Raw genomic sequence first — 16,596 nt, 5'->3', positions numbered from 1 at the left:
AGATTGATATAAATTAGTTTGTTTCCTCATCAACTAGAAGCCATTGCTTCTATTAAAGTTGGCATTCTGTATGAAACAAGTTTTCTGGGAAGCTGAGAAAAATGTCTGTCTTGATGGTAATGGTACCATAGGAGAAGTGGGTCAGCTAAGGTTATCTTGGATTTCTAAATAATTTAGAAAAGCTTCTTTGGTGAAAACCCGGTCAATCATATGTATTCCATGGCTCTCCCAACCTTTAAAACTCTCTGGTATCAGATTTGGATTAAAATCTGGATTATTTGTAATGGTGGTTGTCAGGGAGGGAAAATAATTTATCTCTAGTTCTGTTCCAAACTAACAGAGTAGCCTTTGCTAAAGGATGTGTATAAATTTCTGGAGGGTGTGATTTTTTTTTAAATATATATTTATATTTAATCTGTGGTAACCTAGCAATATATACAGTGCAACAATTTTTTGTTCAATAAAGACTTGGTGTTTGGCTATTAGAGCATCCACAATCCACTATTGCTTTGAGCTGACTGGCTTGGTAGTACTATAATATTTGGAACAGCTAGTTCCCCCGTTCAACGTGTCTGATGTTCGCTTTTAATAAAAGTGTTACTGGTAAATAAACCCATACATCAAATATTGTCTGTGTAATTTAAGTACTTCTGGATTCTTGGGTGACTAGTACTGAACAAAGATGAAGAATTTTAACCCATTGTTATGGACAGCATGTCAGAAACATGCAGCTGAGGACTCTGTGGTAGCTAGCTCCCTGGTGACTGCCATAAAGAACAAGGGATTGTTGCTTCACCGTGGTCTGTTTTTTCTTTTTTTAAATTTGTCTCAAGACATACTACATGGTGATTAACCAGTTGAATGAATGATGTGTAAAGTTAGGCAATTGTTCTAACTTCTTGCATTGAATTGTTACACTGATATTAAAAGGGCCAGATGGAACAGATTTAATTTAGCATGAAGGAGCATGGCTGAAAAGATTAAGATTTCTGTCTTTGTGAGCTGAATAAAGTGGCTTATAATGAGCTAAATGGAAGCTGGAAACACCTGGCTTTACCTACCTTTTCTCTTCAGAGTAGAAATGTCGTGACTGTTCAGTGTTATAAATAAAAATGCTTAAATTAAATTCCTAAGTATAGATTTTAGCATGTAAAGTTTTTTTTTCCGTGCTGTCTTCCAAATATACCTTCATTGCCATGGAGAGAAAACATCCAAATGCCAAGCCTATTGATATTTTAAAAAGTTATTAAAATATTTACCCAGTGCTGATATGTTAGTTATTGGGAGATGGCATATTGGAACATAACCAAGCTAACATAAGTAGTTTTGATGTCACTGGAAATAAATGTCATCATTGTCATTGCTAACCACCAATGGCAGATGAAATCCCGAGCTCTTTTGCTACAGGTAGAAAGAGGTACCTTCAAAGATTCAGTCTAGATTAGTAAAATAAATGGAGTTTTAAAACATGTTTTTGAACATCACTTAGCAGCTCATGTAGAAAGGATTTAAAACACATTAGTTAAAGCACATTGGCTAGTGTGTGTTAAAACATTATGTATTTACCTAGTCGAGACAGGGCCTAACATTTTCTACAATATTGTACTTTTTCAGAGTGGCTATTTTTGGCAAGGCTGTATGATTTGAAATCCAGCATGATTGTTTGATGGTCTAAAATGCTTAATTATCTGGAGTTTAGTTCTGCCTTTTTAGTGTTCCTGTGCATCACTTTAAAAAGAGGCACAGTATGAGTGAGACTGGGAGCCAGGAACTTGAGTTCTAATTTTGTGTTTAGCATAAATTTCCTCTTTGGCCTTGGGCAAGTCACTAAGGGTACGTCCGCACTGCAGTAAAACACTCACAGCTGGCCCCAGTCATCTGACTTGGGCTGACAGGGCTTGAGCTGCAGGACTATAAAATTGCAGTGTAGACATTCGGGCTGAGTCTGGAGCCCAGGCTCTGAGACCCTGCGAGGGGGAGTGGTCCCAGAGCCTGGGTTCCAGCCCGAGCTCAAACGTCTACAATGCAATTTTGTAGCCCCACAATCCTGACCCCTGCGAGCCCGAGTCAGCTGATCTGGGCCAGCTGTAGGTATTTTATTGCAGTGTAGACATCAGTTTTTCCGTCTGTAAAATGGAAGTAATAATGCTCACTTCAAAGGAATGTTGTAAGGATTAATTAATGTTTATAAAGTCCTTTGAAGATGAAAAGCAGGAGTTCTAAGTATTATTTAAAAAACAAACTATCCAAGACCCAGGTACATGTTTTGTGAACTGTCTGAGTTATGCTTATTCAGATTGAGTCAGACTCAGAAATATTTGCTTAGAAAGCTATTTTGAGGGGCTCATTTTAATTGCACTGCTACAGTAAACTCTGAAAGTTTTTTCCTGAGTCCTGCAGCTGGCCCTGTTGAAGTTGCTATCTCTGACGTTGCATCTCTGGGAAGAAAAATAAAGATAACGTCATCCTCCCAGCAAATCATACGCACAAATCAACAACATATAAATGCACAGTATGACCCTAGAGAAAGTGATATCAAACACACAGTCTATGGGCTGGATCTGTCCGCCTTAAAGTATGTAGCTGGCTCCTAGAACAGAATCAAACTCTTCAGGATGCAAGGCTTTAATTTTTTTTAAAGTGAATTTCTGGCTCTTATGATTTCAAAGAAAACTTTCTGAAGATGAAGCTCCTTGAGGATTGAATTACTGTGAACTACGGCTACTTTGTTCCTGAGTGAGAGCATGCACATGGGGGTTTAACATGCTTTAGTTTATGTGCATTGACTTCACCCCTTTAGTTGGTTCACCTTAACTTTCTTGAGTATCTCCCATGTAGATATGCTCTAAGGGTGTGACTTTACTACAGAGTTAACCCCAGCGATGGGCACCAGGCTGGAGTATGCCAGTTAGCCTATGTTGGGTGTGAGCAGCTGCACTGCAAAGCCATGCTTGAGTTACAGGGCCCATTCGGGTGCTGTACTCATTCATGAATGGAACTAGGACTTCTGGAACTTCGTAATGTATTTCTTTGGTTCTTAATGCTGCAGTAAGCTAATCTGCTCTTATTCTTTCCAATTGTGGGAATTGTGGGAGAACTTGTCTTCCTTTTGGGCACACTGGAGGACTACCAGTGTGTCCTCACTGGAAAGTGGCCAGGTTACCAGCCTGAGTATAAGCACCACTTGGTCTTCAGCCTATGCCTCAGGATGGATCAGGCAGCCGGTAAAGCACCACACTCAGGTCAGAGAGCTGTGTGCGTGAATGGGAGTTGGTAGGGGCAACACCCAAGCAAGAGTCTGAGTTAAATCTGCGATGAAAATGTCCTTCAAGTTTTAGTTATTGCATAAGAGCTATAGTCTATCCTCAGTCTCTGTGCAAACCTCCCTGGATGTACTGCCAGCCTCCTACGGGTAATAGGAGTACGTGGCTTGAACTCTGAAGACCCAACCCATGGAACATAATTAAAATATAATTGGGTATTTTCACTGAATGAGTCTGACAACATTTCCTAGAGTTTTCCCTTAGGAGTGAGATGTTTTAGGTAGGAATTCTTTTTGGTAGTCCCTTTCCAGTGTTGTTAATTGAAGGATAGAAAGAACTTAGGTTAAATACTTAGTACTTGGATCTTGGTAGCTTTGCCTCCATCAAATGTTGATCCTAGATTACTATGATAGACTATCCATATGGTTTAATGGCTTATGGTGTTTGCTGTTTGCAAGACACCCTGAGAGTGCTGTTTTTCATATTTCTAGGAGGAAAAGGGTGTGGGTTCTATCACTTGGACCTCCCCATCAGCAGATGACTTGGTGGAATTGCATCTTTGGAGGAATTTATCCATAATCTTGACCACAGGAATGTTGTGATGGTGTTGCTAAGGCAATAAAATGAGTGAGACTCTTAGAGAGTGGGAAGAGCCTGTTTGGCTTGGGCGTGTGGGCTGCCTGGTAACTTTTTAGGCTAGTGAGTCAGTTCCATTAGACATATTTCCTGGCTCAGTGAGAACTAAAGCTGCATCTGGAAGCTGAATCCCTGCAGTTATCTCCAAACTAGGAGTGTCTATTTCTAGAAATGTTTGAAGAGAAACTCAAGTGAACTAAAACTTCAAGAATTTTTAGAAACATAGGTCAACTAAGAAGAAAATAATTAAAGTTGACTGTGACAAGTATTGGGGAGGGCATGACATTTGGATATGTTCCTCATTCCTTGCTTGATGTATTTAATGTGGTTACTGAACAATTATCCATCTCTTTTATTTAAAAGAAAAATGGAAGCTTTAGTATTACATTTGCAAGAGAAATTTATTTTCCCTTTATTTCCTCTTTATCCATGACCATGTTTAAATGTAATGCACCTGAATTTGATGACAGTTCAGTGAATGAAACAGGCAACTGGGAGTTTCACATACTGGCTCACAATGAAACAATCTTAAACCTTAAAGACAATTGGGACACAGAAGTAACTGGCTTTATTTTTAGTGTTTATAGAAGTATAATATAATACTTGGATGACACGATGATAAATCAATCATTTCAGTGGTCACCAACAAAACACTAAGTAGTCATGAGACAATAAGAGTTTCTAATCCCATTTCACACAAACCAATTTATAAAAAATAGAAGAGGTGAAGTGGATGTTTAGTTTCCTTCTGTTGCTCGGTATTAGAGAGCATAAAAGCATGGGCAAAGAAAGACTAAGATGGTGGATTTTACAGTCTATTTTGAGGCTGTTTAATTTCATAGAGGAAGAGGAGTTACTAAGCATGGCAAGCAGGTGGGGGAGTATAACTGAGTAATTTGAAATTAAGAAAAGGATGATTGTGTAAGTAGGAGAATAACTGGACAGATAAAGTAGTCAAAACCATATCAGTATAGACATTTAAATTCAGACTGGACGAAGCACAAGAAAATGTATGGCGTGGAACAAACTTGCCCTGAAAGGGGTTGGCTTAGAGATGTTATAAGAAATTCTTGCAGCTCTAACCTATATTATATATATAGTATGTGACCTCATGAATGCAATTGGAATACTTCTTGTATGCTTAGAATCATAGAGTTGGAAGAGATCTCAGGAGGTCATCTAGTCCAACCCCCTGCTCAAAGCAGGACTAACCTCGGCTAAATCATCCCAGCCAGGGCTTTGTCAAGCCGCAGCTTAAAAACCTCTAAAGATGGAGATTCCATCACCTAGGTAACCCATTCCAGTGCTTCACCACCCTCCTAGTGAAAAACGTTTTTCTAATATCCAACCTAGACCTCCCCCACTGCAACTTGAGACCATTGCTCCTTGTTTTGTCATCCACTACCATTGAGAACAGCCTAGCTCCATCCTCCCTGGAACCCCCTTTCAGGTAATTAAAGGCTGCTATCAAATACCCCCTCATTCTTCTCTTTTGCAGACTAAACAAATCTAGTTCCCTCAGTCTCTCCTCGTAAGTCTTGTGCTCTGGCCCCCTAATAATTTTTGTTGCCCTCCGCTGGACTCTCTCCAACTTATTCACATCCTTTTTGTAGTGGGGGGCCCAAAACTGGACACAATGCTCCAAATGCGGCCTCACCAATGCCGAATAGAGGGGAATAATCACTTCCCTCGATCTGCTGGCAATGCTCCTACTAATGCAGCCCAATATGCTATTAGCCTTCTTGGCAACCAGGGCACACTGCTGACTCATATCCAGCTTCTTATCCACTGTACCCCCCAGGTCCTTTTTTGCAGAACTGCTGCCTAGGCCATCGGTCTCCAGTCTGTAACTGTGCGTGGGATTCTTCCATCCTAAGTGGAGGACTCTGCATTTGTCCTTGTTGAACCTCATCGGATTTCTTTTGGCCCCATCCTCCAATTTGTTTAGGTCATGCTGTATTCTATCCCTACCTTCCAGGGTATCTACCACTCCCCCTAGCTTAATGTCATCTGCAAACTTGCTAAGGGTGCAATCTACCCCATCCTCCAGATCATTAATGAAGATGTTGAACAAAATCGGTCCCTGGACTGATTCCTGGGGCACTCCGCTTGTGACCGGCTGCCAGCTAGACATGGAGCCATTGATCACTACCCATTGAGCCCGATGATCTAACCAGCTCCCTGTATATTTTACAGTCCATTCATCCAACCCATACTACTTTAACTTGCTGATAAGAATACTGTGGGAGACTGCATCAAAAGCTTAATTCCCAGTTGCATGGGAATGATAAATCAGCTTCAACATTGCAAAGACTTCCATAGCGTTTTGTGATCACTGTCCTGGATTTTCCGTCCTCCTTTACCTCTTGGCTTTGAATCTTCCCCCTTTTTCCCTTCCCCCAAATATTACATTATGCTGTCTCTTGCTGTCTGGAAATGACTGGATTGTGTAGTGGCACAGAGATTGTGGGTTGGAATGGAGGAATGGAAGTGTGTGGGGGAATCTGTAATTCAGGGAATTGATTGTATTTAGCCTTGTAAGCATATGTACCATATTTATCAGTGTGTTTTTGACCAACTTGGTAAGCAGGAGGAAGAAATCAAGATGTGATTGTATGTAGTTGGAGGTTGAGGGTGCATATTTGGGGCTAATGCGATGCTTGGTTAATCTTTATTTTTTTAAGTCTACAATTTTGTACCTTTTTCATTTAAAAAGAGAGATCCTACCAGCATAACAGTTTATTGACTCAGCCTGCTACCTACTGAACCGTCAACGTGTCCTCCTGCATCCTGTTCCCTTTTCTAAAGAATGGTCTCCCATCCAGGTATTGAACAGGCCTGAATCAGTATAACGTAGCTGATGAGTTCACAGCCTAAACTAGGTTTGGCTGCAGTTCCTTTTTAGGATTGCCCCCTCTACACACACCATGCTTTATCTACACTTGCACATTTCTTGTTCTAGAAGGCTCCTCTTTCTCTTTTACTTATTATATGACTATGTAAAAGCAAACCATTCACCGATCCTTCTGATCAAATACTGAATTTCTTTGCTTCTTTGTCTGTTCTCATTCGCCCAGCACAAAGATGAAGCTGAAATATTTGATTGGGGCACTGAAGAATTTTATATACCTTTTGGACAGCTAGCTTCTTTGCTTCTAAATCTGCCTGCCAAGATCCACTCTTTGTAACTTAAGTTATAAACCATAGTTGTTTACATCCCACACAGAGATCCATCTGTCGCACAGTCTATATATCTAGGGTGTACATCCTGCCTCAATCACCAGATTAGTCACAGCAATTATGGTTTTTCAGTATTAATCACTTATATTGGTAAAATGTTGGCCAGGGTTGTAAACCAGAGTGGGTGAAGGCAAAAGGAAACCTACAAAATGTGTATTTTTGACACTCCTCCATGCCCCATTTTGTTGTCATTGTTGATGCTTTATGATGAACAAAGAAGACTTAAAAGGGTGGTTTTGTTGTTAGTTTTTCAAAAGGCATTGGTTTGTTTTACATTAAAAATATCAGAAGCTGCCTTCCTTGTCCATACTGGAGAAATAGTGGGATGATGGCAGCATGAGCCTGAAACTTAAGTGATTGAGAGAGGAAATGATGTTCAATCATTGTTTAACACTTAACACCTATTTTAATTTAAATTGATAGACTCTTAAAGATTATAATCTCCTGTATTTTGGATCCATCACTGTGGCTATTACTACCAGGTTACCTGTCTACTTGAGCTCATTCAGAGGCAATTGTGGGAACTTTTTGGGGTGTTTTGCTTGCTAATCCCCCTGTTGGCATGTTGACTGTACAGCATGTGTGAGGTCTATGTACTGTGGGGAGCATCAGCTTCCTCTTTTTTCCTGAGAGCACTCCATTATCAGCCGTTTTTGGAGCCTTTTTCACTTCTGTTGCATTAGTTTGAACCCAGTTTGGTTGGCAATAAATGAAGGTGGAGAACTTCTTCAGGGATTCTCTTTGCAGCAGTGGCTTCTCCTCCTACTCACCCCCCATGAACAGCAGCTATTGTATTTGAGGTGTAATTCTCAGATCTTTATGCTCTAGGTGAAAGGCAAATATTATTGAATGCATTTTAGAAGTGGCCTACATGAGAGCCACCTGTTCCTACTCAGTGACTCTTAATTTCAGTAGCAGCCAGCTGCTACTACAAATACCTATGTCCAATACCTGCTGCAATTTGAGACCACCCTGCAAAGTCTGCTTATCCTCCAGAACCTACCACAGTGCTTCCCAAGCTAACAAATGAGGTCAGGAAATGTGGTAGCTCTGGGATTCCAGAGAGAGCCACATTTACAGGTGCCTGTTGCCCTTCATGCCCAAGAAATGGCTCTGGCAGGAGTCTTTGATTATCTTCACAGTCTCCCTCTATATATCCCCAACTTCCCCACACCAACTTACCTTTAGATTCCTCAGCTCAGGAGTGCACCAGGGTTTAGCGTTTCTCACCAGTTTTGAATCCTGATCCTCTCAAATGAGATGGTCATGTACTTCAAGAGATCCTCTTTGACTGAAAGACTTGGGTGTTCTAATCTTTTCTCTTGCCCCAGTCACATTTGGGGCTGTTCCATATTTTCCATTTCCGGTTTACAGGTTCCCATCCATACTACTTCACTCTCCCGTGGACAAAGTTCTTGCCTCTTCATTGGAGAAGTCTCCCCCTCTTCTGAGACCCAGCCATCTGCTTTCATCATTGCTCAGGAAACAGGATTCCTCATCTTTCTCTTTTGGGCCTAATGCTGAGAAAAAGAAAGCCACACAGGAAAAAGTACAAGCCCAATATCTCCTCTTGCAAATCTAAGCACCAGTGGAACTCATGCAAGCTAGCACAAAACCTCCGTCCAAAGAGGGCAAGCCCTCATAACATTCTGGTTCAGATGAAGCTGGCAACCTCTACAGTGATAATGACTGGATAGTTTGGTCAAGCTGATAGTTTGGTGGCCATCACAGAGCCATCCATGTCTCTCCTGAATCCAGATAAGAAAAAGTTAATTAGTAGGGCCTTCCTGTAGTGATACAAAGTACCTCGTTACAAAGATTGTAAGTTTTTCTTGGTACCAAGGATGGATTCCTCCTTTCTGCACTGAAGGTCAAGGCTATTCCCAATCTAGGAAGTTTTTTCCAGTGGGTGGAGCAGGTGCCCTTAAATATTGTTTTTAAACCATTAAACTGAAAGTTAAATATTGTTTTTAAACCATTAAACTGAAAGTTCTTGCAAAGGTGATTTTGGAAACTCCTCCATTGGCTTGAGAGCTACTATGGTATTGTAAAGCATGAAGGATTCTTTTTCCAAGAATCAGGCAGCATAGACAATACTGAAGAGATTTATTCACAATACTGGGAGGTCTGATAACAGAAGCTGTTGCAGTGGTCAATTATATATGCTTTCTTATCAATTACATAATACGTTTTAAATTCTTTATCTGTTCAGTTACAAATACAGACATTGTCCCATCTGGAGAGAACAACAGTGATAATGGTCGTTACATACATGCAGGGACACTTTAATCACGCTACTTACATCAAGGATGCTAGGGCTATGCTTGTGGCGGGGGTAGGGTGGAGGAAGAAGGAGACGGGGAGCCTTACAGATAGGTGGCAGGTGAGACAGAAATTCTAAAAGCAAATGTGCTGTTCTCATTGGAATTAGAATCACTAAGAGGACATCTGGCTTCCTGACCCATCGGATGTTTACAGTAGCTATTGTCCTTGAGGCTCAGGTATTTTCGTTAGCCATTTAAATGAGTTTCGACCTAAAACTTGTTAGCTCAAAACAACCTCAAGTCTTACAGTATGCATGGTTACTGCATGCGTAGTTCTTTTATAACCTTATAAAAGGAAAAGTCTATCTGACCTCAAGTGCAAACCTCCTCCTCCTCCCAGGATACATATAAATTCCATCTCACAAATGTGTTGAGTTGTCCAGCATGGTTATACTGTGCAAAATCACAGTTCCATGGTCGTATATATTTTTATATACAGAATTTTGTTATTAAGAATTGGTATTTCCAGAAACAAGACACATATCTCATGTGCTATCCCTGTCCTTGGTAATTCACTTCTTGTCCTGATGAATGTCCAGATAAAATCTTCCTAGTAGACCTTCAGGCCATAAGGATAATAATGGTTGCCAGCCTTTTTGGAAATCCCAAATGGAAAGGAATCTTCAACAGATCAGGAGAAACTACCTGTTCCAGAATCTCATCATCAGCTTGCTCAAGTTAAGAGTTGTCAGGAAACTCTATTGAATTATTGCTCCATAAGATAATGCCAAGAGAAGAACAAAATAAGAATGGCCATACTGGGTCAGACCAATGGTCCATCTAGCCTAGTATCCTGTGTTCCGACAGTGGCCAATGCCAGGTGCTTCAGAGAGAATAAAAAACATAATAATTATCAAGTGATCCATCCCCTGTTGTCCAGACCCAGCATCTAGCAGTCAGAGGTTTGGGACACCCAGAGCATAGGGTTGCATCCCTGACCATCTTGGCTAATAGCCATTTATGGACCTATCCTCCATGAATTTATATCATTCTTTTTTGAACCCAGCTGAAAGGAAGAACTTTAAGCAGTTACTTCCAAACTAGCAATTTGGGTAGGGAGAACCCAACAGTCAACAGCAAAGTACCTGACTCTCTACTGTGAGAAGCCAAAATTACAGGAAAGAAAACTGTTACCTTCAGGTATTTTATTAATCATAAAGTAGCAAAATAGGGCAATAATACATTTTTTCGCAAGCCAACTTTAATGCCAAAAGTTGGAGTGACAAATATTTAAATGTCTTAGTTTTATGAATCTCAGATTATTTTTAAAAAGTTGACACTTGTGGAGATTTCAAGGAAGAAAATTGTGGCTTTATAGAAAAGCAGAGTAGTTCAACACCATTTAGGGCTTAGAATCCAAAGTCATGGTCTCTAGTAAATGTTCAAGTAGCCAAGGGATTTCCTCTTACATTAAGAGGCTTCCCATTCAACAGAATTTAAACAACTGATTAGTAAACTCCAATTTCTCTTCCCCTTTCCTTGTTCAGAATTAGCTGTAAAAGACCTAACTGACACAGTTGGCAACTTATCATATGCTTGGTGTACACGATAGTATTAAGTCCCTGTAATTCTCCACTCCTCAAACTGTTTAGAAACTTCTCTTCATTGCACTCTTTCATGTGCATTCTTAATACTTAGAATTTGTAGAAACAATGGTGTGGTCTTTCATGTTTTTTTCCTGTTATGCTTCAGGCTGCAAAGTGGTGAGGTGGGGAAAATACAAGCGAAAAGAGACAGTTTATTTACAAAGCTTCGGGTTGTAAAATGTAGCCAAACATTGTTCCAAGCATCATTTGCCTCAGCAGTGGGCAGTCTCATCTTTTTGTGACTCCTGTAACATTCAAACATCTGCATAACAATAGTTTGTAGCATTAGAAAATTATGAAAGCCAACCCTCCTCCACAGATGTTATGTTGAAAAATTAAAGGGCTGTATGTTACAAGAGAAGGGCATTGGTTGGTGGTGTTTGCTTTGGATGCGCCATAGTGTCTAGATTTAACTTATTCTCTCCCCCTTCCCCTCCCCCTCCCCCCTCCCCGTCACTAGAAGTAAAAAGAACTCTTATTTCCCTTTTCCAACAGAAATCTGCTTTAAATTCACTTAGAAATCATTTATGGCTCCAAATATTGTCTGTTCCTATGAAATCCACTTCTGCAAATATTTGGAGCATCACATTGTGGTGCATGTGTCTGACATTTTGGAAATTAATGTGCTGTGCTGGCTCATTGCCTCTCTTTAAAATTGAAGTCACTAAATTTCCTCTAATTCGATCCAAATTTTCTTTCTAAGGCTGTTTGTTCAGCCAACACATGCATACTTAGTTTAAAGTTTTTAAAAAGCTATTTTTAGTTATCCGAGCACAAACTTTAAATAATTTGGATTTGCATAAAAGAGAAAAAGCAAGAATTTTCCAGCTAGAAATTTTTTCCAACTTTTATAAAAACTTCCACCTAAATGTAACTTCTAGGCTGAAAGAAGATGTGAAAACCTCTATGAAATTCATAAAGAAATGTTCTGAGAAATGTATGAAAATAGGTGTTTGGAGTGGAAGTGTCAGCTCAGCTATAACTATATACTGCATTAGCAATTCTGTGGCTGAGTATATTTTAAATACTTTAATAGTGATCCAAGCAATCTTAATTCTAAGTGTATTTGGAGCTGCTGTGTGAGATTTACCATCTTTTTAGGGAAGGTAAATATTTGTGTGTAAATAGGTTAGTGGCAGATTAATATGACCATTGCACTATTTTTAATCATCTGAGAACCCTGAGGGCTGTACCTTCATAAATAACAGTCACTTCAGCATGCTGTACTATATTTTCAATGTACCTTGTACAGTACACAAAACAGAGTGAAACTTCAGCTGGTTTTGATCAGGCTGGTTTTAGCTTTTAAATGTACTTTCCCAGAGTTGTGCAATATTACCCTTCTTCTGCAGAGAAAGAAAGTATTTTAGATACAATGGTTTTATCTTCTCTCTATTCTCCCTTGTCACCCTGAAGTGGCCTTCTCAGTAGAGCAAGACAAAACTTTTCAGCAAAAAATGCATTTTTCAGGATCTGAAACTATTCACCTAATTGGGGGATAGTTTCAGTAATGGGGAAAAAAAGTCAAAGGGTCAAAATGTTTCAGTTTGACTTATTACTTTGAAATGGCATTTCAATTTAGAATCTGACCCGTTAAAATAAAACCAAAAAGGCCAAAAACAGAATTAAAAACTTGGGGAAAAAAATCTGTTTTGTTTGACTGAAATGTTTTGGTCGACTCAAAATGAATATAAAAACTTAAAAAATTTCCTTTCAGGTCAACTCAGAACATTTCAGTTGATTCAAAATCAATTTTTTATGAATCTTCTGATTCAGTGAAAAAGTTTGTTGGTTGAAATCAAACTGGAATTTTTTTCAGTTTTTCCAGTTTGGCTCCTGAACCAAAAAATCTATTATTTGCTCAGCTCTACTCCTCGATTAATCTTTGGAAGGCAGGAGAGAATTTCTTTTTAGTGGTTTTAAAATGTGGTCATCTTGATTCTGGTGAGGTGCTTTTTTAATGTTTTGACTTCGACCCAGCTTTCAGTGAGATGGGTAGTATATCCCTGTCTTCCAGCTGGCTCAGCAATAATATTCATAGATGAAAATACAGTGAAATAGGAAGTAATTTGGGTTCCAAGCAATTGTTTAACAAATATGAGTCAGTTCTATCATTTGTATCTCTTTATTTTTGTAAACATCCTCTTTTATCTAAATAAAAATCTGGGGGGAAAAGATATTAACACTAGTGCTACACTGTTTCTTAACTACCCAGCTCTTCATTCTTTCCCCTCAATTCCTACCAGTTTTTTAAATCTTTTTTTTCTCCCCTTCACAGTGGTAGTCGCTCTTCTAAAACCTTTAAGCCAAAGAAAAACATTCCGGAGGGGTCTCACCAGTATGAGCTGCTAAAACATGCAGAAGCCACACTTGGAAGCGGTAATCTCCGGATGGCCGTTATGCTGCCAGAGGGTGAAGATTTAAATGAATGGGTCGCAGTTAATAGTAAGTTGACTGACCTTTTTTTTACATGAGATGGGCAGTGATGTGGACTGATAATGGAGAAGGACAACTGCATAGCTGTCTCTTGTGCAGTGTGTGGTTCTTAATGCACTCGTCAGTCTCTCTGTATGTGCTGTAATTGAAAGAGCAGAGCCATGGTGCCATTTAGAATTCACAGCAGCTAAGTGGCTCAAACTAAAATCCCCTCTGCTCCAGGTGGTGAAATTATGGGTTTTTCCAAAACACATTGTTTCTCTTCGTGGTTAAAATCTAAATGCTCATTGATAAACCAGATGAGCAGTGAAAGGGAAACACCAACTCTGTTTTTAGCAAATAGTTATGTATCCTAGTGTGTTTCACTCCTTCAGATTCCAGCTAAAGCTGTGTTTCTCAACTGCACGTGCTTCTCCACACTGACTTGAAAACCTTTGCTAGGATGAATACTGTTCAGGGCTAAGTCTAAAACAGATGTGAAGATTACAGTCATATATATATATATATATATATATATATATATATATATATATATATATATATATATATAGAATGTCTTTCGTCTGCCCTCACCAAATCCTGAGCCTTTCCTTTACAATTCCAAAGCTAATCTCTTCCTTTTGTTCCTGCCAAGTTGTTAGTTTATGCTCTGGTAACTTCCTGACTTCGTGGTACTATAACTTCCTCCTTGCTGTTTCTCCTATATCTTTCTTCCCATCCAGTCTCTGCAAAACAGAGATGCACAAAATTATCATCTTTTCCAGCTGCTCTGACCATATTTCTCCTTTCTGTAGTAAATTCAAGCTTGTCCTCACTTACAAAGCTCTCTTGAATATCATCCCTGCCTATAACTCCCACCCTTTACATTTTGCACATGCCTCTCCTGATCCTTCATTTTATTTCCTTTGTACTGCCATTTCTGGTGCCCCATCATCTTGGAACAGACACCCAGATGATGAGCCAGCCCCCTCCATCAAAATTCCTACAGCCTTACATTTCATGGAGCGTTTTGGCTGTAATAACCAGGTGCCCCATGTGGTTTTGTATCCTATCTGTTGTGTGTTTAGACTGTGGACTCCTCAGGGCAGAAACCTGGTGGTTTGGTGTGCTTCCCCTGTTGTGCAATGTTGTATATGTTGGTGTGAAGTATAAATAGCACAGTCTGTTTCTTTTCCACATTTTGTGCTGCTTGAACAGTAAAGCTATACTGCTCAGCTTGACCTTCCAGTTCCCATGCATCAGCACGATGCTATGGTAAGTTTCTAACACTACATGGGAATATTTAAATAATCAAAACAGGTCTTTTACAAAATTTAGCATGAATAGGTATTTTTAAAATGTCTAAAAAGCAAACTAATTTTGGTGACTAAACATTACCACGGATGCTTCATATACCAATTTTACTACTCCTGCTTTTAGTGGTTCTCTAGTTTGCCACCATCAAAACCTATTAAAAGTAACCTCTAAAGGACAAAAATTATGTTTGTTGCCTTTTTTTAGGATGTACTAATGTTGTATGCCCATCATAGTAGAAGTGTATGTTCTTCTCACGCTGCAGGCACAACTGTGCTCCAATCTTCTGTGCAGAGAAAAGCAGTGTGCCTCAGTTTGAGGGAGCAGAGAGGGCAACGTTCTAAAACTGCTGAGCAAAGAACAATGGAGGAGAAAAATGGAACCTAGGAATTGCCCTGCCAAATAAGATTGGTGATCTGTCTCATCTGACGTCGTGTCTCATGACAGTGGCTAGTATCTGATAATTCAGAAGAAAGTGGTAGAATCCCTGAAGTGGGCAATTATGGAGTAACTTGCCCATAAAAGTTTCTTCCTTATCCTGAGCCAGTGGGTGGGATGGGCTGATGCATGAGGGTTTGTGTATCTTTTAATGTAATTGTGGATGTTCTCATTATCCATATAGATGCCTAACCCTTTTCTGAATCTTGCCAGATCTTGACCTCTGTGATGTTTTGGGGCAGTGGGTTACATATGTGTCTTTAAAAATAGCTTATCCATTTTACAAAAGTTTTATTGTGGGAACTTTCAATGAAGTTCAAAGGCAAAACATTTAAAATATTTTGTAATTATTGGGTTAAAGATCCTATATGCTCAATAAACATATGAGCTTCAGAACCCCTTGTATTCTCCCTTTTTTTTCAGAGAAGAAAGAAATTGAGATACAGAAATTTTAAATGCCTTGCCCAAGGACGCAATGACAGATCTGGAAATAAAACTCACAAACCCAGTTTCTTTACTTGTTTTAATCACCAGATAACACACATTTCCAAAACTGAAGACTGCTTTTTAAAAAATACCCTACAACCTACATCTGTGTGACTGAAAAGGGGAAATTAAAAGGCTAAGGCACTGTATTACATATGTGAAAAAGGAGTGGCCCACATTTTGCTTGTTTGTCACATGCTGATTAATTTGGAGGTTGGGAGTTATGCTCCTTGCCCTTTTGAAACTTTTTTTGAATCTTATGAGTGTGGGCTTCAAAGCAATAACAGACATCCTGTCAAAGGCTGTGTGGTTTTGGACATATCTGCATTTAAGCAGACATCAGGGTTTGTGAGGGTTTTTGGGAGTGAGGATTGGAAACCTAATTAACAGCTCTTGAAAATTGAAAAGTTCAAAATTGGCTGTAATATACAAAACTTGCTTGCAGTTCTTTTGATATTAAAGGTTCCTATTAAGATTTGAATAATGTATGGGGTTGTTTTTTTCAACAAGTGTTAACAACCCTTCTTTTCTATGACTACCTCCCTCTTCCCCATTTCCCAATGATATCTTGCTGTTTGCTGCTACTGCATCTCCAAAAGGAGCCTGTTGCTAAAGAATGTGCACTAAACACATGATTCACCAGTCTTGAGCTGATTTGCTCCTTGGTGATGGTGCTTGAACAGTGCAGTTTATATAGCCTGTTTACTACATCAGCTGAAAAGTGGGGTGAACTAGAATAACTGGCAGGAATTTGCAGGTCATGCTCTGCACATAGTCTATGAAATAACTTTCCTTAAGTGTCACTTATGGAGCTTAAAGAATCTCTCCTGTCCCTTCCCCTATCTCATATACTCAAAATACATTTTATCTTGACGGTCCTTGAATTCTGGGTGT

At 39.4% G+C, this 16,596-nt stretch overlaps 1 protein-coding gene across 1 annotated transcript in view; it reads left to right on the top strand.

Annotated features, from left to right (window-relative positions):
* The window catches only part of MOB1B (MOB kinase activator 1B), a 63,346-nt gene that overhangs the window by 28,979 nt on the left and 17,771 nt on the right, over positions 1-16,596 (top strand). Inside the window, exon 2 of the mRNA XM_067557017.1 lies at positions 13,328-13,494. Within this exon, the coding sequence (XP_067413118.1) occupies positions 13,328-13,494 (167 nt within the window). The remainder of the gene's footprint in view (positions 1-13,327; positions 13,495-16,596) is intronic.

The sequence above is a fragment of the Emydura macquarii genome, unplaced genomic scaffold (genome assembly GCF_026122565.2).
Source record: "Emydura macquarii macquarii isolate MOO-44397 ecotype Brisbane River unplaced genomic scaffold, CSIRO-AGI_Emac_v2 contig_1790, whole genome shotgun sequence".
Lineage (NCBI taxonomy): Eukaryota > Metazoa > Chordata > Testudines > Chelidae > Emydura > Emydura macquarii.
Note: the sequence above shows the minus strand (reverse complement) of the source record. Positions and strands in the feature narration are given on the sequence as shown.